Here is a 24690-nt window from a genome sequence, read left to right on the forward strand (position 1 = left end):
ATGACCAGAGTGTCAGACAGCTCCAGCAGAGAGTGCTTATGTAGTGCAAAGAGTCACTAGAGGTTACCAGTGTGCCTTCAACACTGGTATGACATGTTTTTAAGGCACACTGTTTGTATATACACAGAGTGTGTTTATGGAGTATTCTAGGTATCCTTGACTTGAGTGCAAAATCTGCTTTGCACATCTATTTAAATATGACTTATTAAAAAAGCACCACTGGAACCAGCATCATAACCCATGTCTCATTTTACAAATCAAATCTAATTTCCCCAAACCCAGTGTTCCCAGTCCTAATGTTCTCTATAAAAGCGTAAGGGTTGTTTCAATCTGAAGCCAAAGCTCTTCCCTAAAAGTCATCGTTTCCAGTAAATAGGTGACAAATTGAACAACCCTGAGTCTCACCCTGATGGCAGCCTTGTTGCATTCCACACGATTGATGGCCAGCCAGGTGGGCAGGTCCAGCAGGCTCTGGAGCACCTCCTCATCGAGCTCCAGGTTGGTGAGCTGGCCCTCCCCTTTCAGTGTGCTCAGGTTGATTTTGTCTGGCGACAGGTTCTTAGCAAACCTACGGGACGCAGAAGAGAAGAGTCCAGCTTTGAGTCCAGATATATTTATAGAAACAGGCTGTAAACAAACCGACAGGCCAGCCAAGCAAATCCCAAGAGTAGTGCTTACGGTGTATTGAATGTCGATTACAACACATAGACACAGACACAGACACACAAGCTTGTGGTTTTAAAAACAGTTTTAAATACAGAATAAATTATACTTAGAAACACTAAAAAAGCCCATAATTTAAGGTTGAGTTTAACATCCCAGGAACAGGAATGGAAAGATATATATCATAAAACCAAAGCTAGTGTCTGGAAAAGGTGTTTTCTACTTAACTGAAGCTGTATTTGTATTGCTTATACACTGCTCAATCTACTGATGATAAGCTCATAAACAGATGCTGAAAAAGAACAGGGGTCAGTCTAACACAGTAATATGTGTAATTAACACTGGACAAAGTGTACCCAGGCCTCACAGTCTCATACAATAAGGTGCACATTTATAAGTATTTGGCAGTGATTTTTATAACCTCTTTGCCATGCTGTATGCTGTATTGAATCAGTGAGTCCCTGTTTGCTTTTACACAAAGTAAAGACACTTAATCACACAAACTTGATGTCCATGACCTAAGTGTTTTCTGCTTCCATTCACAGTTTGAGTATTGGTTAATAGTTAGCAGAGTAGCCAAACACTGAGTGGATCATTGACGCAGGTATCTCCATAGACCAATTCAGTACAACCTCCTTTAAAAGCTACTGTGATTTTATTGATTTCACATTCTTTATTTTGGCGTCAAGAGCTTCATGGCCTTCCCTGTACATTCCCAATTTTGGTCTGCATCACGTTTGAAGAATGCAGTGAAACCATGATAAAGCCCCACAAAAGCATTAGATCCTGGTCTGAAATTCATTTGAAATGGTAAAAAAGAATAAATAAATGAAACCTGACTCATTGTTTTTAAACACATAAACAGGACATGAAGGTTTAATCTAGTTACTTCTCTAATCTCTTCTACTCCAGTGGGTCAGAGCTCAGATTTTCACAGCCAATACACACTGGTCGCCCTGCAATAACATGCCATTATCAAGGCTGCAACATCAGGAAAATGGAGATTTAGTGATTTACTATCCTGCTAACCAGCATGTAGACTGTGACGAAAGTGTGTAACTGCACTCATGACAAAAAACACATTTTCTATGCAAGACCGAAACAAAGGCAACAGTAGAGCTTAACAAATGCAATGAATGATACTTTTTTATTTGCCCTTCTAAAAAGCATACTCTAGATTTGCAAAGACTAAACCAAGGGAACCTTTAGTGGCTTCTAAAACAGTATCATATCCATAAAAGTGTCCGCCACAGTTTGGGGCGTCATAGCTAATACTATGAGGTCCAAAACTGGATCCCTGTGGAACACCTTTACTAATAGCATTATTATTAAACAGAAATTATTAAACAGAAACACCAGAAATAGATTTTCTTTCTGAGTTACAACAGAAAATAAATAAATAAATAAATAAATAAATAAATAGATAACTAAAAACCAAAAAACGTTTAACTGAGGGTAAACCAACTGAGCATAGATTCTACCAGAATGCCATGATCCACTGAATAGCACGATATTATCCTAACATTTGTATATCAACACTGTTCAGTGAAGATACGTGCAGACTTACTTATGTTATTGTGGTATGATCTAAATTGTAATTGGTGTGATTGTTCTTTGTATTTATTGTCAATTTCACAAACAAATATTAACACATTTTGTTTTGAATCACTGTCACTCAGACTCCTGTTAATAGTTATTTTATATAAATAATATTCCTGGTTGGGATCAGGTTAAAAAAGATTATTACTGAAACTGTTTAGCACTAGAATAATACATCTATTGCTTTTTCAGCCCACCATAGTGCTTACTTAGTGGTATTTTTCTAGTGAGGTCAGCAGAGGTGCCCGTCCTGAAATAACATTCGGTGTGGACGGCAAAGCTACCATTAAATCAGGTCAACACTAAACCCAACCAACACTGGAAACACTTGTTTTGATAGAGCCACCTCCTAATTCAAAGCAAGCTAATAAAATAACACAATCCATACGTCTATGCTCAAGACATAGATATGTGACATCATATGTGACTCTACGAAGAAGCACAGCAACACTTGAGGAAAGGTTGACTACAGCAGAAAGGGGTGGATTCACTTGTGAGTTGTAGATTGATATGTGAATACACGTAAAACACCCTTAACCTCTGGGCAACAGCTTTCAATCATGAGGCCACTGCACAGGTCGCCTGGTGAGAGGCGATCCTGTCTCCAAACGACCACGGTCCAACCTGGACTAACTGCAATCACTCTCAGGCAGATTGGTTTGGAAACCATTGCCATCTAAAATATAAATACAGATTTGCACGATGCTGGAATCAATCTGAGCGAGTCAGATTGGCAAACAAATGCCCGTTTCAAATCTATGAGGTTCTTGCTCTGAATGCAAGTAGTTAACGTGAAAATTTCTGTGCATGTAGATGCCAACAGATTTGCCATTTCCACGATTTTATTACAGTTTATCTTCGTATTATTGCAAATAGATTGCATGTAACTGCCAACTCAACCTCATTCAATTTCAAACTGTTAAAAGACTGATGGTAGAGTTGCTCCATGTTATTGCAGCTTTTTTGCCGTCGTCACACACCAAGGTACATTCAAAGATGGCAACTGGCTGAGTTTGTTCGCAGACCTTGTTGCCGTCCTTGTAGCATCAATTTCAAAGGTCGCTCGATTGCACATAGCTGCAATAATTTTGGTCATGTGCAGTCTTCAACTACTGTTTTCCATAGTGTGAGTTCGGCATCCGCAGGTAACTGATTGTTGAATCAGTTTTTCAAAACAATAGTAAATGCTGAAAAATATAACAAGAGACCAAAAATCAGGTTAGCCTAGCAAGAAGTATAAGAGTCAATTAAAAACCTGAAAGCAACTTCTTAAAGTCACAATGGTAAAGAAAGTCATGGAGAGCTCATGAGAGTCACGAAGAGCTCAAAAACTTGCACTCTCGGCTTTCCCAAAGTGATGCTGTATGATTATGCAACCATTAAGAAACTGGATAGTCATAAGAAGACAAAAGGTTTTTGTTTTTGTTCAGATGGTCTGTCTGGACCCAAACTATCAGGACACTCTGTCCAGTGATCACTGCTTTGTGATTCGGCAGCTCATGTTTGTGATGATTCAGTCAGTCAAAATCCAGTTCCTTTACACCCAACACCTTCTCCTGGCAGCACTGGATTCTTCTCGTATTCGCCATCCGTGTGAATTATTCAGCTGTGGAAGCACAAACTGAGCCTCGGCACAGCAGAATGAGTCCAAAAAATAAATGAATTAAAACTCTTACAAGCAAAACACAAACAATACAATGCACACATGGGCATACACATAGAAACAGTTTGTGTTTGAGAGATCGAGCGTCTTAGCCTTGTGACCAGTGAAATATTCATTTCTGCTGCTGATCAAGTATCAGCCAGCGAGCCAGCTAGTTTCCCCTCACTCTTTTGCACCTTATCTGGTATATCATCCTCAGTCGGGGCTTCCTCTTGCCTTCTTTCAACTCCATAAATAAATCATTACTGTGAGCAAATAAAATGCTGTTAATCAGCTGTCTAATATCAAGGCTACTAAAGCTAAATTAAGCAGGTAGATCCCAGTCAACAGCAAGAGGTAGAGGGTATTATGTTCACACACACTGTCATCTTTCCCTTTCATCTCTCCACACTAGAGTTCAGCCATTATTGCAGTCAGCAGGTTCCAGCTCACCAGACCAGATCCAGGCCCATAAAGAGATTAGAGCAGGCTAATGGCTGCAGGCGGGGGTATCTGCCTCTCGAAAGGACACAATTAACCACTCAGCACAGCGCTAATTCCTGCAAAACTTAACCAGTTTCACATGACCCATTTGAAACGATTAGTAGCTGTCATGCCAAAAGATACATAAAGACTGACGCCACTTTTAAAAGCCTTAAAGCATTTAAAATTAATATTTTTTTTAATATTAAAATGTGATCAAATGAAAGTGGCTGCACTACAGTGACTCTTGTACCATCTACCCCTCGGCTTTCCATTTGTAGTTTCTGCTCTCGTGCAGTCATGTTTGTCTCCCTCTCTCCTGCCATTCAGAATCTTACCCAAAGCTAATCTCACCTTCTGCTTCAAGGTTCACATTTAAGCAACATGCATCACTAAATTTTTCATCCTTCTTTTTCCATCTGCATGACTTTGTTGTTGTTCAGTAAACACCTGTTGCTAATAACTTCGCTATTTGAGTCATTTTGCTCAAACTCAGCTAATGATGTCTCCAACAGTACGCGGATCTTGCAACTTCCCCCACAACCACAAACCAAGAGCAGGCATTTGGCCCGCCACTCTGTATGCTTATGTCTGCGGATCTGGTCGATGGATACAGGTTTTTCCTACTCTCTGACGATGCATTTGAGGCGCACCCTGATGACATCAGTGCCAGAAAGAGAGGAGCTTGAGGGAAGATGGCCAGAATGACTCAGAGGACTACCAACTCTATTTTTGCTTTTGGTTTTTTTAGCAACAAAGACTGTGGTGACATAAAATGAGAAACAAAGAGACAAACAGAAAGAGGATAAAACAGGAAACAGAGGCGGCATCTTCAGGGCATTCCTGTGCAACCTAGAATTGCAGTTTACGGGAAGAGAAAGGGAAGTTCCTACATTTTTTGCTTGGCTCAACAAGAAAAATGGTGAACGTGAGCTTTAAATAGCCCTCTAAATCCTTCACTGGCCCATTCAGTGTAAACAGAAGAGCGGGTTGAGCCTGCTGGACTGATAACGCCTTTCATTAGGGTCAGTATTCCTCAACAGATAACCAGGCGCTGGATGTAATTAGAGCCCAATTAGGACAATAAGATGCTTCTGGTGAATGTGACTTGCTGGGATAATTTGACAAGTCACACATTAAATCACACTAAAGTGTTTCTCAAAGCCATCGGCTGGCACTATTAAAAGGAGGGCAGTAATCTGACTTAATTTAATGTAAAAGCTTCCCTAATATTGCATCAAGTATGAAAATATATTTTTAAAGCCATGCCAAAGATACGCTTTCAGGTCAGAGGAGTGCAGTGTGGGTTTGTGCAGCACACACAGGATCCTCTTCTTAATCAGTCGCTGTGGTCTCCAATCTTTACCCAATATTCACATTATATAGAGCCTTCCTGAGGATATTGCCTCTTACTGCCTGGCTTTAATAATTCGAGCTTGATTAAAGCTTGGAGTCATTAACGGTATCTGAAGGCTACAAGCCACGGTCTGTCGCATCTCATCGTCTTCTTTTATCTGTTCTGGGTCACAAAATTCTGATAGCAAAGGTTAACAGAAATGATTAAGCATTAGGCATCAGTCACTTGGCCTTAGCTAGCTGGATGACAACCTATATGATATGATAACCTGCAATTTACCGTATCAATATTTTTTAAAAACAAATGGCCCAAATTTGATTTACTAGAATACAAATAATTAATGACCTGATAATCAAAAGCTTTCGTTACAGTCCTGCATTTGGTTGTATTTGTTTTGGGGTGGCCTAACTAAGTATTAGGGATTGGATGAGGAGCTTCTACATCATGATGGATCTGATTGGAGCGTGAAAAGGAGGCAGATGAGGCGGTTTAAGCATCTAATCACAATGATTCTTTGGTGCATTCCTTTGTAGGTTTTCCAGCAGGGAGGGAGGAGACTCAAAGCTTACTGGAAAGACTGGCTTTCCAAGAGTGTCTCGGGATTCCCCAACAGGAACTGGAAATCATCTCTGGGGTGATGTTTGTGTGAAATACCCTGCTCAATCAGCTACACTGCAACTACAGAGGGATAATGATATTATTATCTAAAGGGGAAAATCTTTATCAATTCTTTACCAATTCTGTTTTCAAAGGCAGCTAGACTACAAGGTTTTAAGGATCACAGCATGTCTCATTATTGCAGTGTGCAAACATGACGCAGAGCGTAAAGCTGCACTGCTTTGAGTTTGACGTCAGTGTTTTGCAATGACCAACTGTCAAAAAGACATGCAAGTACTTAGAGAAGGAAGTGTTCAGCATGTTTCTCGATTCCCAATCGAAACCGCAACTTGACCTCAGTGAACGAAAATGGCTTAGTGAACGTAAATGTCTTGGCAAGAAAAAAGGCTAAAACAAAATAAGCATTTTCATTTGTTTTCACTCCTATTATATAAATCTTCAGAGATTTTGAAATCATTTGCAATATCTGATTAATATTTACACTTATCAAAAACTTTAGAATTCAACTCATTAACATCAACTAATCGCATGGTAGCAACTCACTGCACTTTGGCATGCAAAAGATCATGATGGCCTACTAAAATTCAAACAAGAGCTTCAGAATGGGGAATAAAGGTGATGTCAGTGACTTTGAACGTGGTGTGTTTGTTTGCGTCAGACAGGCTGGTCTTGGTGCAAATCAAACTGCAAAGTCAACCTGAGTATTGTTCCCTTTATGACTACATCACAAAGCACAGGTCATCTCAAACTGGTTTCATGAAAATGACAATGAGTTCACTGTACTCAAATGAGCTCCACAGTCCCCAGATCTCAAACCAAAAGAGCACCTTTGGAACAGATCATGGATGTACAGTCAAAAAAAAAAAAAATCAGCAACATTTGTGTGATGCGATCATGACAACATGGACCAAAATCTCTGAGGAATGTTTCCAGCACCTTGTTGACTCTATGCCACAAAGAATCAAGGCAGTTCTGAAGACAACACCTTGGGTCCTACCTATTACTAGCAAGTGTGCCTAAAAAAGTGGGTGATGAGTGTATGTTCCCAGTAAGGCTTCGAGCATGCTACCAGTTGGACTTTTATTGCACGCCTGGAATTTTTGCCTGCTCTTCCTTTTTGAATTTGACATCAGGAGGTAGACCCTTTAATCCCACATACACAAACTCCTACTAAACGCCTCCACGCAAACACAACACAATGAAGGCAACCTGAAAAAGTTAGGCGAGTTTGTGTTGGCACAGCACGGCTTTGTGGAATATTTACGGCCCCGTGGAGGCAGCGAAAAGGTTAGCGTGAAGGAGAAAACAATCCACCAGCCCAGTTACACGGCAGCAGAGGATGCCAAGGCCCGGAGGGACCCTGGCCAAATGTCGCTCTATTGCACTCGCTGCACAAACACAACCTACACACTAAGCACTTCACAGCTACACACTGATGAGACACCCAAAGCGAGGTACTTAGTCATGACTCAGGCCCTAATAGCCTTCCCACCAGCAGAGGGAATAGTGGAGTGCATCACTATGGTGCATTATTACACAGCTACAGCAGAGGATGGGAAGATACTCGTGGTGATAAACACAGCAGAAGAAATGAATCCATTTCTCCCACTGCAATAGGCACTAAAACTCCAATGTATACTAGCGCACACATTTGTAAACAGAAGTTATAATCCACTGAGTTCAATTTCAGCTACCTAAATAAACCATCTTCTCTTTCCTGATTGAAAATGTATTAGATCAGATTCTTGGGGAATCCAAGTCATGATTCTAGATTCTCCGGATGTAAATTTTGCTGCTTACAATAAGTGGTAATGCTATATGACAGCCCTATGACATTCATAAGCATCCATTTAACTCAGTGATAATGATGTTATGACAGGAAGAGGTCAAAACACAGCAAAAAATATATAAAAAGTTGTTAAATGTGTCAAATCATATGCTTCTTTGAGGAGGACTGAATTCAAGACATGGAAACAAAGAAATCACAGACATTTTTTGATAGCTGGACAGACAAAAACAAGCCATTCAAAAACAAAACCTTGAGTTCTGGTATATTCTTTTGCCTGTTTTTTTGCTATTCTTGGATATTTATTTGTATACTTAGTTAGGACAATAAACTAATAATGTCAAAGTCAGAATCAGATTAAGAGACTAAAGGTAGAAAATGGATAAAGAAAGTGAGGACATTTTTAAAAGGGTCACAAAAGGGTTAAAAGAATCAAATGTGCTAAGAAATGAAGAAGCACCAAAAGGAGGAAGACAAGAAATAAGGAAATGAACGCTCATTCATTAACTGGAACACCTGTAATTAAGCTCCTTTCCCAGCTCCATAATATTCCTTTATATGAGAATGTGACCTTTCACCTCACTGAGACAGCCTCTTTCAGGAGAAACATGGCGTCCCTACATCTGTATTTGTGTGTGTAACTGGATCTTGCCGCGTCTGGCTCTGAGCCAGTGTCGTGTCGATATCCAAAGCGCTCCGTAACGCAGACGAGCAAACACCTTGTTGTCAAATCACCCCCGGGGGCTACCTGAGTTCGACCTTCTGTGAAACACTTTATCGACTAAACACTTTCACATTAGGGCAAAACAGTGACGCCGGCAGCTCAGCCAGTGCTCTCTCAGCATTCACGAACTCATTCTTGGGCATGAAAAGTTAAACACAAAGCTTCTTCTAACAGATCGCATCGTGAAAACTGGGCTCTTTCAACTAGTTTAATATGTCATGCATGCCTCAGTGCACTTGTCCTGCCCAGAGGAGGAACGGTCACTGCAGACGTCTTGATCAGTGAACTGTGAAGATATGATGCTGGCTCACCGTGACAGTCCTAGTCACAGACAGTATTTGAGAGAGGAATGTCCTCTGCAACAGTTAAGCTGTTGACAACCACAACATAAACTGCAGCTTTAAGCACACAGATAATGATGGTGATAAAGCAGAGAGAGAGCCTATGCAAAATCACAGCCTGCTGTAGCCAAACTCGTGCAGTAGAGCATTTAGGGCCATCCTGCTCTGGTATTCTGACACCGGCACCTCGATCGTGACATCACCAAATTAAAAGATGCAGGACTGGTCGACTGTCTTCTTCCGCTCAGCAACAGACCAATCAGGCCAGGACAAAAAAAAAAAAAAAAAAAAAAAAAAGGATGGCAAGCCAAAAGACATATGACATCACGCCTCCTCCAGTCATTTCCTGTCAAAGTAGATGCTAATTTTTTGCTGACAGCATGCACAGTCATGTGTACATGCTCTTATCTCAACAACACCACGTATGAGGATGCTGAAGGACGTGCCACTAATAAGTAGTGTGCAGCAGATCATTTTAATTTTTAACTGCAGCACTGTGCAAGAACATCAAGGGCACAGCAATAACAAATGCTGATATAATCCACACTGTCACAAATTCATCAGAGTTTCAACAAAGGTTTCTATCAGTAAGGAAAATCACCTCACTGCTTTTTCTTTCTTTCCAAGAACCAGTCCACCTGCATGCTTATAGGGTTTTCATGACTTACTCATCAGTGATCTGGATTAGAAATGTGACAGCTGAACGCTACTACATCATTACTATTCCATGACGTTTGGAGAGGCATTAAAGGGCAACATAGATATAATATGGTGGGGTGTTTAACAGTGACGCAAAATGCTGTTAAATATATTGAATTAGGAGGCAGGATAATATATTTCACTTTCTAAATGACCTTATCTTGTGTAATAGGACGTTGAGGCTCCATGTACACGAAGTATGATGCCTGATGGGGAGCACAAAGGCGAAAAGTGCCAGATAAAAGGGGTTTAAACCCATGTAAACAAACCTGTACCCTGCACCTGTCTTCCCATTACTATACTGACTGTATGCCCACTAGCTACCTGCTAGGCAGTCGCTGAAGGTTAAGCTACCTTGAGGTGAACGCTGAGATTGTTGATTTTAACAATCTAACTCAACCACACGACTGGTTCAACCTGACTTAGCAAGTGTCTGGAGGATTAGCAGCTCGCGTGGTGCTAGCACACTTAGCTGGGTAGCCACGTCTCAGGTCCTGTGAGGGTTACCAACTCAAAAACGCACAGTGACAGTCAACGGAGGAACGTGTTAAATTACAGGACATCCTTCATCTATGTGCGGCAAGCGTAAACTAATTAAAGTGAGGTTTTTGTGGTTGCTAGCTAACGCCTGTGACAGCTTGATCCATCCGTCGTCGCTTTATTTCCACTCCCTGTCTGCTAGCGTTAACCTCGGCTCATCACTGACCTGGAGAGATGCTTCAGGATCTGCTTCTTGATGAGCCCCGCCATGGTTGCGCAAATCCGATATCCGAGCCTCCGCCGCCGGGTGTCACAGCTAGCTGGCTAGCCTAACCGCTAGCTTTTCCCACTCGAGGTTTAAACTCACAGCTCACAGCCTGATCCCTTCGTCCGTGTTCATGTTAGCGGCGTTCCCGCTTTATTCTCTGGGAGATGAGGGACGAGATGGGCGGAGAGACGGCATTTCGGACGTCCGAGTGACAGACGAGCTCGGAGACAAAGCATATCGCGTTAGGCCATTTCACGCAAGTATACCGACAGAGATCTGAAACGGTCCGGATCACTGCAATATCTCACACCGTACACCTGGACGGAGCGGCGTCTGTTGTCACGGCGTCTGGGCGGGGACTAATGCGGGGTTCACAGTCTGCTAGGAAATTACGCACAGCGGGTAAGTCCCAGTGTTACAAGTGTTAACGTTTTACAGTATATAAAAATGTCTTCTTTATGATTTTATAATTTGAATAATCTGAAATAGGGCTTGTTAAACTATATTAAAAGTATATGCTGATCAAGCCAACACTTCAATCTCGAACAATAAACGTTTTGGACGTACTTTCACTGTCATATCTACATTTTCTAAAATGTAACTTTATTCTGAAAATCTATTTTACGATAGTTTTTATAAAACAAACAAGTATTATCTATTTATTTTGTTGTTATTCTGTTTTATTCTGTTTTTTTCTTTCAGAATTTTTAAAGGCATGATCTATTTGTAAGGAAGATGTAATTTCAATTCATGTCTTTAAAATTAAAAATTCATTTTAATGAAAGTGGTTTATCCATTTATTTATTCAATTTCATTTTTTCAATTAACGTCGAAGATATAAATGAAGACATTTATCAAATTACTTTATTTTGATTACAAAACTAAACTAAAAACAGAACACAGAAAAAACAGGTTAAAGGGTGGAGAGCAGAGAAACGGCGGACAAGACGTAACAGGGGTGACATCACACTAGTGAGAGCTTTTCCATTCATTAGATGAAAAGAAGTCCTCCAACCTCATTTCCAGTTATCCATACTCCGTTTAAGACCATTATAATCCTGTTAAGGTGTAAAAATTTCTAATATAGATTAACTAAAAGTAGGCCTAATAACCATAACAATAACCACTAATAGTCATTTTAGAAATTGAATGTATAATCCAGGAGCTTTTTAACTTTTACATGGACACCTGTATTAACCTTTGGGTTTGGTAACAAGAGCATGCAAAACTTTTTAAATGAAATAAAGATTTTCGTGATAAATTAACCTTTTCCTCATTTTGCATAATTTATACCACGTTACATCTGTCCACTGTTTGAATTTAGCTATTTATATTCATATTTAAGAGACAGCTACAAAACTTATCAACCAGCTATAAAGGCACTATTGGGTCCTCTAGATGACGAAATATCATTTTCACTTTTATTAACTTTCTCTTTTTTTTAACTTTATAATTAAAAACGTCAGACCATTAAACAGCATTGCTTTTTAGTAGAAGTAGAGGACTGAAAGTGCCGAACTGGCCTGCCTGCAGTCCACAGCTTTAAATAGCTGAAAACATTTAAGCATCATGCAACAAAAAAAAAAAAAATGCAAAAAGAAGACAATGCAAATGTAAAAAGTGACACTGTGACTTGTTTTAACAGTCTTAATAGTCTAAACTTGTTGCACATTTGAGTTTAATACACAATTATTATTCAGTACAGTTTAAAGGAACAAATCAAGGTGTGAACTGGATCACTTCTAAGCTCTCCCTCTGGAATAAAACAGGGGAGTAACTCATTCCACTTTTTAAGTTTATAGTTTTTTTTCCACATATACATGTTAACATTTTTATCATCTTCTGCCTTAGTATTTCCCTTTTCCTTCCTTTTATTGGTAATTTTGTTGTACTTTTCTATATGCAAAATTGTTATGTTGCACATCTCTGCTGAATAAAACATTTAGGGAAACATAGACAGTTGCATTTAATGAAATTTAATTTAATTTAATACGAACGTCAATAATTTCATCAATCTTCTGTACGTGCAGTGCTCTCATGTATAGAACAATGCTTGTTTTCCTGTGTATCTGCTGCAAGTAATGAAGAAGGTGGTTTTGACAAGAGCGCCGCATCCAGCCAAGAAGATGCGCCGAAGAAAAGCCAAAAGAGCAGCCACAACGGAGCGAGTGCCCCCGGACCTCAGCGGTCGCCACGGTCAGGCAGCTGCCTGAGTCTTCTTGTGATCAATAATTTCATCAGTCTTCTGTACGTGCAGTGCTCTCATGTATAGAACAATGCTTGTTCTCCTGTGTATCTGCTGCAAGTAATGAAGAAGGTGGTTTTGACTTTAAACGCTCTCTTAGCGACATCTAGTGTTCAAACCGAGGATGTGACCATTTCGTCGTTTTTTACGTCTTTTTTAAAGAAAAGGGGCAGAAAAGGACTAATATTCTGTCTCAGAACGTTTTCTTTGTGTGGTTTAAAGAACAAAATACAGAAATAAAATAAAAGTCTATCAGTAAAGATGCAGATTAGAAAGCCCTAAAGAATAAAATGACAACATTATTAAAAATATATAATGAATGAATACTTAACGATGCCACAAAGATCACTAAGACCACTGAACTGTTGGCACTGAAATTAAACTTCAAACGTAATCTCCAGACTTAGCACACAATAGTGAGGGGATTTTGGTGCCACAACTGTGATTCATTCACCTTTATAATGCGTTTACTGACTGTGACAGTTGCACACGGACTCTGTGACTTTTCTGATGTCTCTCCTCTGCGTGAACGTGTACAGTACGTGATTTGCTGCCGTGCCAAAACTTCAGCTGCCACGTATGAAAGGAGGAGCAAACTGGAAGGGAAGAAAGTGCCCCTCCCTGCGCTGCTCTGCTTCACTGAGCTGTGTGCAGAAAGTTTGCATCAGCAGAAAGAAAGAAAGAAAAACAGCATTAGGGGAAATTTGTAAGAATAATAACAGAGACAAAAGTGTGTGGATGACACACAGACTGACACTTTGAAAAATCTTTTCTTCTTCTCTCCCCTTCACGTGATTAAAAAGTCACAGTTTTTCTGCAAATGATGAGAGTATGACACACCTATATAAATCTCTGTCACACCTGATGCAAAGATAAAAACATGCCAGATATAAACATCTACTGTAAGTGCAGCAGCCCACAGTAGTTAGCAATGCTTCCTAGTGTTTTATGTCACCGGACAAGACCCATTCAGAGCCTGGAGTTGGGCATGGGACAACCCCCATCCGCATACCTCAGCGCAAAAGCCCCCCGGGGAAAGACACGAAGCGCTCACTGATACGCTGCTGGTCCAGTCAGTGGGACTGGACTGAAAAGCCTCTCCATCCACGACTGCAAAACCAGCAGCCCTCTCTCTCTCACACACACACACGTCTCAAAGCTCCCGCTAACCATGACTGCGAAAAAGCCAAAGAATAGCGACAAGAGCGCCGCATCCAGCCAAGAAGATGCGCCGAAGAAAAGCCAAAAGAGCAGCCACAACGGAGCGAGTGCCCCCGGACCTCAGGGGTCGCCACGGTCAGGCAGCTGCCTGAGTCTTCTTGTGACCACGGTGTTTTATATGGCGTTAATAGGTGCTGCAGGATTCGCTGCTTTTCACGTACAACAAGTGCTGGATGAAGTCCGCCAGACGAACGCAAAACACGAGGAGAGCGCACGGCAAAGCGCAGAACTGAGCGGCAAAGTGGAAAGTGTCGTTCAACAGGTAGGTAGGAAAGAATACGAATCAATGGAAAGAAGCAGTAAACGCCACTTTTCATTGTTCCAGGTATTTTCCAGGACTGTAAAAGGAAGCATCACCTTATAATAAACCCGTATGCACTTATATAGACGTGGATAACGTGGTTGTACTTCATGTACTCTAGGAGTCTGTGTTTGTGAGCTCTAAAATGTGAGCGAGTGATAAAATTTCAGACCCACTCAATAATAATTATGAATAATTATGAATTTCTTTATCGCGGGTTTCTTTGAATGAGAACAAGTCGTTTCTGATTGCAAAGTTAGACAGGGCAGATTAGGATGGATTTACAAGGTCAGTCATCAATGCAGAGATTCAGCTTTCTCTTGCTTCACAAAGAACATGAGGTGGCACTATAAGCAGCGACATACAATATCTTTTCCAGAACTCAGCCCTGCTAAAAATTCAAATTCATACGTAGGCTGTTAAAAGTGGAGACTGAGACCCCTTTAAAGTCTTGTTTCATATATCATTTCTTCTTGTGCTTGATCTTAATGATACCAAAAAGAGAGAGGAGACAGGCTTCATCTCAGGCACTTAAAAGCAGTCCACTGCAAACCTTCTGTTTGCTAGGATTGATAAATCAGAAGCAAACTATGTAAAAAGGATGTGAGGCCTTTAGAAACGAGGGACTGCACTGAGCCCCAGTATAAGATTATTTTACACTGTGACGCTCTGATACAGTTCGGGAATAACAATACTGACAAACTGAAAAATTCAACCTTGTAGAGATTTCGTTTTTATACTTTGAATTTGAGCTTCATTTGCACTGTTGTAGACTGTGAAATCTAATAACATCTATATGCAAGAAAAGAGTTTGAGTACAATTTGTCTTTGTGTTTCCAATGTTCTTTGTAAAGGTGGAGTCTCTCAGGGGTGTTGTGGATGGGCTGGAGTCATCTCTGGGGATCACACGGGTGGAGCTGGAGGGGGCCATCAGTCGAATGAAGAGAGGCGAGGTGGAGACGAGGAGAGTGGAGGAGGCCCTTCAGAGGCTCCAGAATGATATACTCAGGGACCTTTCGGAGGGTATCAAGGAAGTGAAAGAGGCTCGAGAGAAAGACTTCTCCTCTCTGGAGAAGACTATTGAGGAGCGCCTGGCTGAGGCCAGTCAGTCCATTAAAGCCAGCGTGGCAGAGTTCACTGAAGCTCAGAGTGAGGCGCAGAGCCAGCTGGCTGATCTTAAAGCCCGCCTGGGTGACATCGAAGACCCCGCTCTCATCAAACAAGAGCTGTCGGCCATTGTTGATGCTGTAGCTGAAATTAAAACAGCCAAAGATGCAGCTGACTTGTCAGGTGATTCCCTCAGACAGCAGATCAGTGCAGTGAGGGAAGAGCTCCAGACTCGCAACCGAGAGGTGGCCTCAGTGTCTCAGGAAATTGAGACAGTGAGAAAAGTAATGCAAGACACCACTGGGAATCTGAGGGAGACTCTGTCTTCAACCGAGGCTTCGCTTCAGGCTCTGAAGGACAAGGCTGTGATGCTAGAGAGTGGCATGGAGCAGTTTGTCGGTTCTGTTCGTAATGTGGAGGAGCAAGTGAATGAAGCAGCTACGCAGGCCCTGCTGAGAACTGATGACCTTGCAGCCAGAGTCAAAGCATCGGAGGAGAACGTAGTCTCAATGTCTGCGTCAGTGTCAGACATCAACTCCAAAGTACAATCGCTGTTTGACAAACATGATGCACATGAGAGCAGTTTGGCTGCACAGGGGAAAGCTGTGGAGGACATTAAAAGTAATTTGGAGCAAGAACTGGAGGCAGTGAAGAGCAGTTTGGAGGATCTCCAGTCTAGTATAGCTGCTCTAGAAGGAGACAAGACAGAGTTACCTTCAGCAGACTCCAGCCTGGGTGAGCAGGTGGAGGACCTGGAGAAGAGGCTCACTGCGTTGGAGGACAACAGCAGCAGGATGAAGCCCGAGCAGCTGGAGAACTTAAGAGACATGGTAGCTGGATTGGAAAGCAAAGCAGCCAAGCTAGAAGGCCACGATCAGGCTATCGCTGCCCTGCAGGAAGCCCTGCAGAAGACCACAGAGTCACTGGCAGGCCTGTCTGAACAGCCCGACATCACGGAGGAGTAGTTAGCAATGTCCCATCGGGATGTCAGAACATCCAACAACAGGGTCAATAATGAATCCAAACGGGTGACAAGCTTTTCCTAGTTTTAAAAAGAAAGGTTTTTCAGAGTTGATGGTTGATGCCGTGAGGTTGCGCACTAGAAAAGAACAAACACGTGGACAGTTAGGGCAGGAGTGAGAGGGGCAGAGATGGACTGCTGATCTGTGAATCCACACTCATTCTGCACTGTACTTTTCTATTATTATTTTTTTTTCAAACTCACCGTTTTTGTGCCAGTTGGCTGTTTTTAATCTTTCTAGTGGATCAATAAGCCCGTTTTGAGCTCCCCGTTTTTATTCACTTTGTTTTTTGTTTTTTTAAGAATTAAAAAAAAAAACCTTGTTAACTCAAAACTGTGAAGAATTATTTCTGGGTGTGAACTTCATGATAAAATGATTTCTTACTTTGGTTCATTACATCATGGGTGATGTATTGACAGGAAGGGCGGGAATGAAAAAATAAGAGAGGTGATTTACCCAGTGGCTGATGGGGAGAGGGGAAAAATCATAATCCGTCTTCGCTACATTATTTATAACTTCAGCATCGTGTTATTAATAATATGTGACAAGGCTGTGGAGTCCAGGCAACGATTTTTCACCTCTTAATGAGTAAATACCAGATGCTCTTTATACAAGTGAAAAATAGTTTTGCCTCTTTACCAAGTGTTCCATAGAAAGGTGCTTCCTTCGGCAACAGCTAAAGCTGTGGTTGGGTGACCACTTCATTGGAATACTTCAAAGACATCTATGGACATCCATCCATCCATTCCCTTTTCCCTTTCAGGGTCACAGGGGGCACTGGAGCCTATCCCAGCTGTCATAGGGTGAGAGGCAGGGTACACCCTGGACAGGTCGTCAGTCTGTTCGCTCACATTCACACCTATGGGCAATTTTAGATTAATCAATTAACCTATCCCCACAAACTGCATGTCTTTGGATGGTGGGAGGAAGCCGGAGCACGCGGAGGGAACCCACGTAAACACGGGGAACATGAAAACAGGCAGCACGGCCGTTTTCAATGCTCCAAGCATTAAAAAAGGATCATATTTTTGTTTCATCGACTGCCAAACTAATCAGACACAACATTAAAACCATTGGCACTGAAGTACTGATCATCGCTTTATAAAATCTTTTTAATTTGGGAAACTTTTTTCTGGCATTCATGAGACACACTAGTAGTGCAGTACTCACACAAAATTCTTGTACATTGGGCTATCTAGATCACTTATACTACTACAGAATAAGCCATGAAAGTGGTTGATTAACAGTTCAATCCTCTCCTTATTTACTGGCTTTGCATCATGTCAATTAGAGTAGCTATTCCTTTAAACCTGATGTTGGTAGGTTAAAGGGAAAAAGAAAGGGATCTAAAATGTTTCAAAGGATGAACCGAGGGCGTGCGAAGCAAGTCCAAAATCACAATATGGCATTGGAAATGAGCATAACTGGTGCGCTTTGACTCTTAAAAGGTAGCTTTAACACTGGAAAACAATGAAAGAGCATGCTTAAACATGAACGCAAGTGGAGAAACATAATGGCACCATGAAAAAGGTAGAAAGAAAAAGGGAAAACAATCAATTGCTGCTTTTCTTTACATTTAGTTTCTACAGAAAATGTATGGTGTGCGTGATGTAGTAATGGTGTTTAGACTTGTAATTTAAGTGTTATATTAATGGGAGGCTGGACTGGAGAGGGTTAAAAACTGTAGCAATTATTAGTTGATTGACAGTTAAAACTATAAAGAGAAAGCGCAAATAAATGCATAGAGAAGAATGACACAGCTTCTAAGGCCTCCGATTTCCACAGAACTTTAACTGATCGAGCATCTGTGAGATAAACCGAACGAGCATCCTGCAGGTCACTGGAGCCAGAGGTCCCACAGAGGTCCTTTGTCTAGCTTTGACAAGTCAGAGCTTTTCTGGTTTGAAGAGGGGGATCTAAACAATATGTGGCAGGTGGTTTTATTGTCGTGGCTACTTGCAATCGGTGATTGTGCCAGGGCTGGTCAGAACCATAACTGGAGCTATAACTCAGTAATTCACATTTACCCTGCAGACATGAGAGAGATTCTGCAGAGCTCTGCTGGAACGCGAATAGGCACATTCCTCAAAATGTCAAGCTACTGTATCCCCTAAAGCTAGCATTGTGTGGCCCATACTGAATAATATCAGGGAGATTATATAAGGAGGAGGAGGAGGCGTCGCACATGGCATGAAACCCGATGGAAATGTGTGAGAGAACTGTGCAGGTAAAAAAGAGAGCTGTGAAAGGGAAACTTCTGGTGGGGCAAAGCCAGCAAACTTTTAACGCAGTTGTATTTGTTTTACTGGGGATTCTTGACCTGGTAAGTAATGAAACTGACATATTTAGATGGAGCCAGGCAAAGAAAAACAATAATGCAATCAAATCTTCATCCTCGAGGTCCAGATCATATTACCCCATTTAGAAAAGCTGACGGACTCGGATCATAGTAGGGCAATGTGCTTCAAGGATGTTCAGATGCTCACATTTATTTTATTCGTAATAAAAAACAGATTTATTTCGGTATTTGTTCTTGTTCTAAAACAGCAGTATGACAGGTAATCGGGCGAAACCGATGAACAGAAGCCGGTCTCGGTTTGTTTTTCATGTTGGCTTGTGTATCTCTCCAATATCTGTTATATCAGCTATCTCATTGACCTGTTTGCTTGTAACGCTCAAATCTCCCTCGACTGCAGTGAGGTTACTTAATGTCTGTCGAAGCTCAGCGATCTCTCTCTCTCTTTCCATGAGATCTTTTGCTAATCGTCCTATCCGAAGAATCAGGTCTGACACCTGGGGCTCAAACGCGCCAAAGTCTCTCCTAATATTAGCCACCTTTGGTTTAAGGTCGCTGGCGAAGGTCACCGTTCTTATCAGGCGAGCCCGGCCGCTCTCTAGCTCCACCAAGCGCTCCGAGATCTCCTTGTCGGTGTTGGCGAGTTCAGGGATGCGTCTGCGGAGCTGCTCTATGGCCTGAGAATTGCGTTCAGATGCGGATCGGAGGTTGGAAACTCGATCGATGCTGCTGGCCAGCACATCCCCGATGCGTTTCACCATGCTGTGCTCCACCTGAGCAGCCTGGTCTTCAAGCTCGCCCACCTGAGTCAGCAGAGACTCCACCTCAGAGTGCAGGCCATCCATCCTGCGCACATCTGTCCTCACTGACGACACCTAGATGGGAAAAAGAAATGTTTGAAACAGCACTAAGAAAGCTTTTTCTGTAAGGGCTTGGCAACAAAAAAGCATGTTCACCAATGCAAAAGGTTCTTTTTGCTTTTTGAAAGGTAACATAAAAACTAAAGACTAAATACTTACACAGTGCTGTGCGATAATGCAAATTTGGGTATCAACTGAACCAAAATAAATACACGTCCAGTACTGCGGATACCAATACTGCTACTTTTAACCTATAAAGGGACGCAACATATATCGGAGAGTGTGTTATCGTTTATGAGATAAATTATCATCAACCTGCAAATTCTGAAGACATTTTAATGATCACTAAATCACATTTTTACTTTCAACAATAAATAAATAGTACAGTAAAGCAAACCTATCAACTTTTCATCTATTTTTAAACTTAGAGACCTTGAATGTAAATGTGGTGTAGTTGAGGTATAGTTTTTCACCCCTCACCCCCCAAAAAAGTATTTAACTGAATTCAGTGGGCTACATACTGAACTACAATATTGATTGCTCTAGTATTAATCCGATACCAATACCAGAGTTGCTATCAATATGATTAATATCTACCCTACATACGCTTGTCCTGAGAATTAGCTTGCATTCTAGAAAAAGAAAAGGTGCGACATCAATAACATCATCAATAACCTTGCTGGTGAAGTCCTTTGTGATGGTCGATGTCCGTCCTTCGATCTGACCCACAGCTTCTCTCAGTGAAGTCAGGCTGCTCTGAAGCTGAGCCCTCTTCTCAGTCAAGCCAGTAGCCCACTCCTTAAGCCGAGCTACATCCTGCTCCAAACCCTCCAGCTGAGACTTCAGAGCCCCACGCTGACCCCCGAGACTCTCTAGCATCAGCTGCACGCTCTCACACTGAAACAGGAGGTACAGGACATGTTTTTTCCCCAATGAAAAAAACACCTCAGGACAGAAGACGATTCACCGAGAGGAAAAAACAAACAAATCAGACATTGTTCTGTAAAAAAAAAAAAGATTGTTTTATTAAATAAGCTTAGTGATACAACAGGTGACACCAGAACAAGATGGAAATGTGACATTCAAATATGTGGATTATCTTGATATTTGCAAAGCTTCTTCTGTTTAAAATCTAATCTAACACTTAGAAATGTTATTGACGCTGTTCATTATTGCTTGTTTCCAACTGATCAGGGAATCTTTTGCCGTTTAAACAACAAAAACACGCAAAGAAAATGGCCAACAATGACGTCCTTGCATCAAAGGTGGTGCTATGAAACTGCTTTGTTCTCAATCAAATCTTTAAAACCTAAAAAAAAATCCAGTTTACATTTGAATAAAATAGAGAAAAACTGAGAAGACTGAACAAAGACTGGCACATTTAATGCTGTAAAACTGTATCAGTGCATATGGATACCTTGAGAGTAGTCGGGCATATTTAATGAAATGGTGCACAAAGGTAAATGTATCCAACTTCTGTAATACAGTGCAGTGTTTTCATGAGCTCATGTTGACATCAGGCTAGTTTTCTGACATTAAAGTGAGGTACAAAGTTTACAGAGATAATACTAAACTCAACTTAAGGGGTTTACAGCGTACAGTTAAACAGGACATTCCTACTAATTTTTCCTAGTGGACAAAAAAAACAATGACATCATTCAGCGAGGTCATCAAGAAAAGGCTCGGTCAATTTATCCTCTTCATCTTTCTCCCACTCCTCCTCCTCCTCGTTCCATCCCACTTCCTCCAGAGCGTCAGAGTTCATTTGGCTGTCAACCCCACTTTCCCTCAACACCATGGTGAGTTCACGGACTGCCTCTTTAACCACGGACAACTCATTTTTCATCTTCATGATGCTGTTTTGAGCCTGCAGGGTATCCAGCTCCTGTCTGATCTCGAGGATTTCATTTGTTGCTTTCAGCATGCTGTCCTCAGTGCCGAACACCTGCAAAGTCACCTCCTCCAGCCTCTTCTCCATTCCGCTCAGATCTCCACCCAGTTTGAGGATGGAGCGCACCGCCTCCTCTACCTCTGGCAGATGCTCTTCGCAGGCCCTCGCACGGGGAATGTGCTCCTGGAGCTGAGAGCTCAGCTCGGCCTCTCTCTTGTTCAGGATGCCGATCTGCTCCTCCAGCTTGTGGATCTGCTTGGTGTTCCAGTCCAGCTGATCCTGCGCTCGCTTGACGTCATCCTCCTCCGTGCGCTCCAGAGCTCGGGCATTCCTCTTTGTGCTGTCCTTGAGCTCCTCCAGCCTCTCCGCCAGCGAACGGATTCTCCGGTCGGCTTCATTCACCCGCTCTGTGGCTCCAGCATGAGCGTCCCTGGACTCGGCCTTGAGGGAGGTGAGATCGGAGTTGATGGCTGCCAGACTCTCTTGCCACGTCTCGGTCACGTTGAGGAAGTGGGCGTTGACCTTCTCCAGATCACGGGAGGCAGAGCTTTCATCAGCCTGTATTGTAGTGACAGCAGCATGGAGGGTGGAGATGTCCTGCTGGAGTTTTGTCACCAGGGAGATGGTGGAGAGCGCATCCTGTAGGCCATCCTCAGAGGCGGCAAGCTGCAGCCGCAACACAAAACAGGAGTGCTGTTTCTGTGGGAGCTCTATGATCCTCAGTATTCACATAATACACAAAGTGCTGCAGTGATAACTCAACTTTAAAAGAACGAAATTCATGAAGTTTTTTTTCTCTCTTTCTGTAATTTAAAGGTACTTTTTTGTAATTATTCCTGTAGTTATCTAAATCTTTCAACACCAGGGGGCAGTATTTGACAGTGGGTGTAGTTCTATATTTTCAGAAGTGCCCATAATTGTAAATAACAAGTCACTCCTAATGCCTTGCTTTGGTAAATAAAGGCTTGCTGCACCATCTTGTGGTTCAAATCAGTATCACATGAGAATACAGGTCCTGACTCAAATTCAGGTGACATCTTTTAAACAAAGAAAAATCAAAGCAGTTGTTTCTGTTCTATCTGTCATTGACTTTGGGAAGGTTTTAAGGTGTTTTTAAAACATAGGAATTTACAAAAGGTATAGCAGGATCCTTTCTGACTTGATGCTTAAAGTGCGTTGCATATGTTTGAGGTGAGAAAAAATTCAGAATTTCTCAAGAAATGCAAACACTAAGCAAGTTTCACTCTACAAAAAATGTAACAGTAGTTTTTCCCCTCCCTTGAGGTTAAACAAAAAATATATACATATATATATATACATATGTACATACATACATACATACAATAAAATATAATAAGAAGACACTTTTTCCTTGCTAAACTTAAATTCAAATGGGCTGAAATGCAATAATCTCAAGTGGAATTTAGGTGAGCAGCCTAATACAATACAATCATTGTTAAGTTTATTTGTTTTGCCCAAAGAACTAAATTCTATGTTGAAATACAGAACATCTGGTACCCATAGAGTCCAGTTAAAAACAAGGTAATGTTTTATAATACAGCGTGCGGTTAAAATGCAGTTCCCCTCAAATAAAATCTATTTTATCCCAAATTATGATGTATTAATATTTACCTACAAATACCTACTAGATACAGTAGAATAAGGGGCAACAGTTCAAGTTTTTACAGGAGCCAAGAAATAATTACACTGTAACTAATTTTCAGTAATGCATAACTTCCTTAAACCTTAAAATTACTTAAAACTGAGTTATTATTTCCTGTAAAATACATGAAGTGCTGTCCTACTTAAACTTACCTACACATAGTACTTACAGTATAATAACTTCTTCTAATTACATCTTCTGTAAAATACATGTTAACATACAAGCTATAAACGAATTAAAATTACTTATGGGCTATTTAAAATTACTTTGACGCAACTTAAAATGACTTAAAACTGAATTATTTCTTCTTTCCTGTCAAATACCTGGAGTTAGCACTACTTAAAAGTAGTTACGCTGATACTTACAGTATAATTATTTCTTCTTGCCTAAAAAATATTAATTTTTACATCCTTATTCCACTGTATCTAGCAGTAAATATTTATAGATACATAATTACATTGTAATTTTAGATAAAATACACTTAAACTCAATTTCATTCTAGGGGAATTACACTCTTTGTCGTCGGCTTTATTGTAAAAACCGTAAATATTTAAAGATCGCGAAGTATTTGACATTCACACCCAACAAAATAAGCTTTTGCAGATTCATGGTCCAAACACGCTGAGGATCTGCTCCACAGTCAATCAAACGTACCTTTTTGGAAACTCTGACAATCTCCTCCTCCATGTCGAACAGACTGGAGGTTTTTCCGTGTAGAGATCTGTATTTTTCCTCAATCTGGGAAAACTTCTCATTCTGCTGCAGCACCAACCTGAAAGCCAGAAAAACTTCAGAGAGAAGTCCACTGAGGTTCTGAAGAAAGCGTTAATACTAATATGTGGACTTACCAGCTCAGAGCCCCACAAGCTGCGAGCGACAACAAGCACATTACACTTCTAATGTCCAGGCCCGAGGACGTTTTGCTCGCTCCTGTCTTGTCTCCTGCTTCAGTCTTCACTTTCTGCGTTTCTTCTTTCCCGTTTGAGCCTTCTGATGGTTCATCGCTTTGCTTCTGTGCCTGCGTCTTCCTCCTCTGCTTTAGTTCAGTAGGCATTTTAGCGCACTAATAAACCGCTGGTTATCTTTTTATAGCCTATTTAGAGAGTTAAACGGGATTACCAGAGCTTGTTACCTTGCACAGAAAAACAGGACTCCTGTTTTAGAGAGAAGTTCATAATGTAGAAATCAACTTCAAAAACGCAAAAATAACGGACTGAGTGTGCGTGTGTTACCGCTTTAAAAGGACTTTTTCTTTACCCCTGTTCCTTGGAAAAATGCGCCCTTCAAGGGCTGCCTCGTAAGCTCGTAAATATTAACACTGTAATGTTTAGCTAGTTAAGAGCACCAGAGCTTTTAGTTGTTTAAACGCTATAAACATAATTAAAGAGAAAACATTTTACTCCAGTACTTGATTATTTGTTCGT

At 41.2% G+C, this 24690-nt stretch overlaps 3 protein-coding genes across 5 annotated transcripts in view; 1 reads left to right on the forward strand and 2 right to left on the reverse strand.

Annotated features, from left to right (window-relative positions):
* uhrf1bp1l (UHRF1 binding protein 1-like) overlaps nt 1-11013 on the reverse strand; it is a 32907-nt gene extending 21894 nt beyond the window's left edge. For both annotated transcript variants that reach the window (XM_031758531.2, XM_031758524.2), the window contains exons 1-2: nt 10619-11013; nt 406-568 (exon numbers count right to left, since the gene is read on the reverse strand). In XM_031758531.2, coding sequence (XP_031614391.1) covers nt 406-568; nt 10619-10662 — 207 coding nt within the window. In that variant the 5' untranslated portion in view covers nt 10663-11013. The remainder of the gene's footprint in view (nt 1-405; nt 569-10618) is intronic.
* A 2927-nt stretch (nt 11014-13940) lies between these two features.
* On the forward strand, nt 13941-16889 carry ckap4 (cytoskeleton associated protein 4). The gene is made up of 2 exons (XM_031757764.2): nt 13941-14388; nt 15282-16889. Exons 1-2 carry the CDS (start codon nt 14077-14079, stop codon nt 16497-16499), a joined length of 1530 nt encoding a protein of 509 aa, XP_031613624.1. The 5' UTR covers nt 13941-14076; the 3' UTR covers nt 16500-16889.
* Nucleotides 16890-17651: 762 nt separating this feature from the next.
* On the reverse strand, nt 17652-24536 carry LOC116334945 (IKBKB interacting protein). 2 transcript variants are annotated; one of them, XM_031758512.2, is made up of 4 exons: nt 24115-24536; nt 23921-24038; nt 20388-20609; nt 17652-19727 (listed from the first exon to the last, which is right to left on the reverse strand). In XM_031758512.2, exons 1-4 carry the CDS (start codon nt 24318-24320, stop codon nt 19161-19163), a joined length of 1113 nt encoding a protein of 370 aa, XP_031614372.1. In that variant the 5' UTR covers nt 24321-24536; the 3' UTR covers nt 17652-19160. The 2 variants fall into 2 exon arrangements, with proteins under 2 accessions (XP_031614372.1, XP_031614364.1); XM_031758504.2 differs by lacking the exons at nt 17652-19727; nt 20388-20609 and adding an exon at nt 20714-22269.
* Nucleotides 24537-24690: the final 154 nt, after the last annotated feature.

This window comes from Oreochromis aureus, linkage group 17, assembly GCF_013358895.1.
Source record: "Oreochromis aureus strain Israel breed Guangdong linkage group 17, ZZ_aureus, whole genome shotgun sequence".
Classification (NCBI taxonomy): Eukaryota; Metazoa; Chordata; class Actinopteri; order Cichliformes; family Cichlidae; genus Oreochromis; species Oreochromis aureus.

Excerpts from the sequence above, each read along its gene's own strand:
- LOC116334945 (XM_031758504.2), bottom strand. The coding sequence starts at position 24,320 with ATGCCTACTGAACTAAAGCAGAGGAGGAAGACGCAGGCACAGAAGCAA. Across the intron at positions 24,039-24,114 it reads GCTTGTGGGGCTCTGAGCTG|GTTGGTGCTGCAGCAGAATG; the intron begins GTAAGTCCACAT and ends TCTGGCTTTCAG. Across the intron at positions 22,270-23,920 it reads TTGTCAGAGTTTCCAAAAAG|CTTGCCGCCTCTGAGGATGG; the intron begins GTACGTTTGATT and ends TTGCGGCTGCAG.
- ckap4 (XM_031757764.2), top strand. The coding sequence starts at position 14,077 with ATGACTGCGAAAAAGCCAAAGAATAGCGACAAGAGCGCCGCATCCAGC. Across the intron at positions 14,389-15,281 it reads TGGAAAGTGTCGTTCAACAG|GTGGAGTCTCTCAGGGGTGT; the intron begins GTAGGTAGGAAA and ends TTCTTTGTAAAG.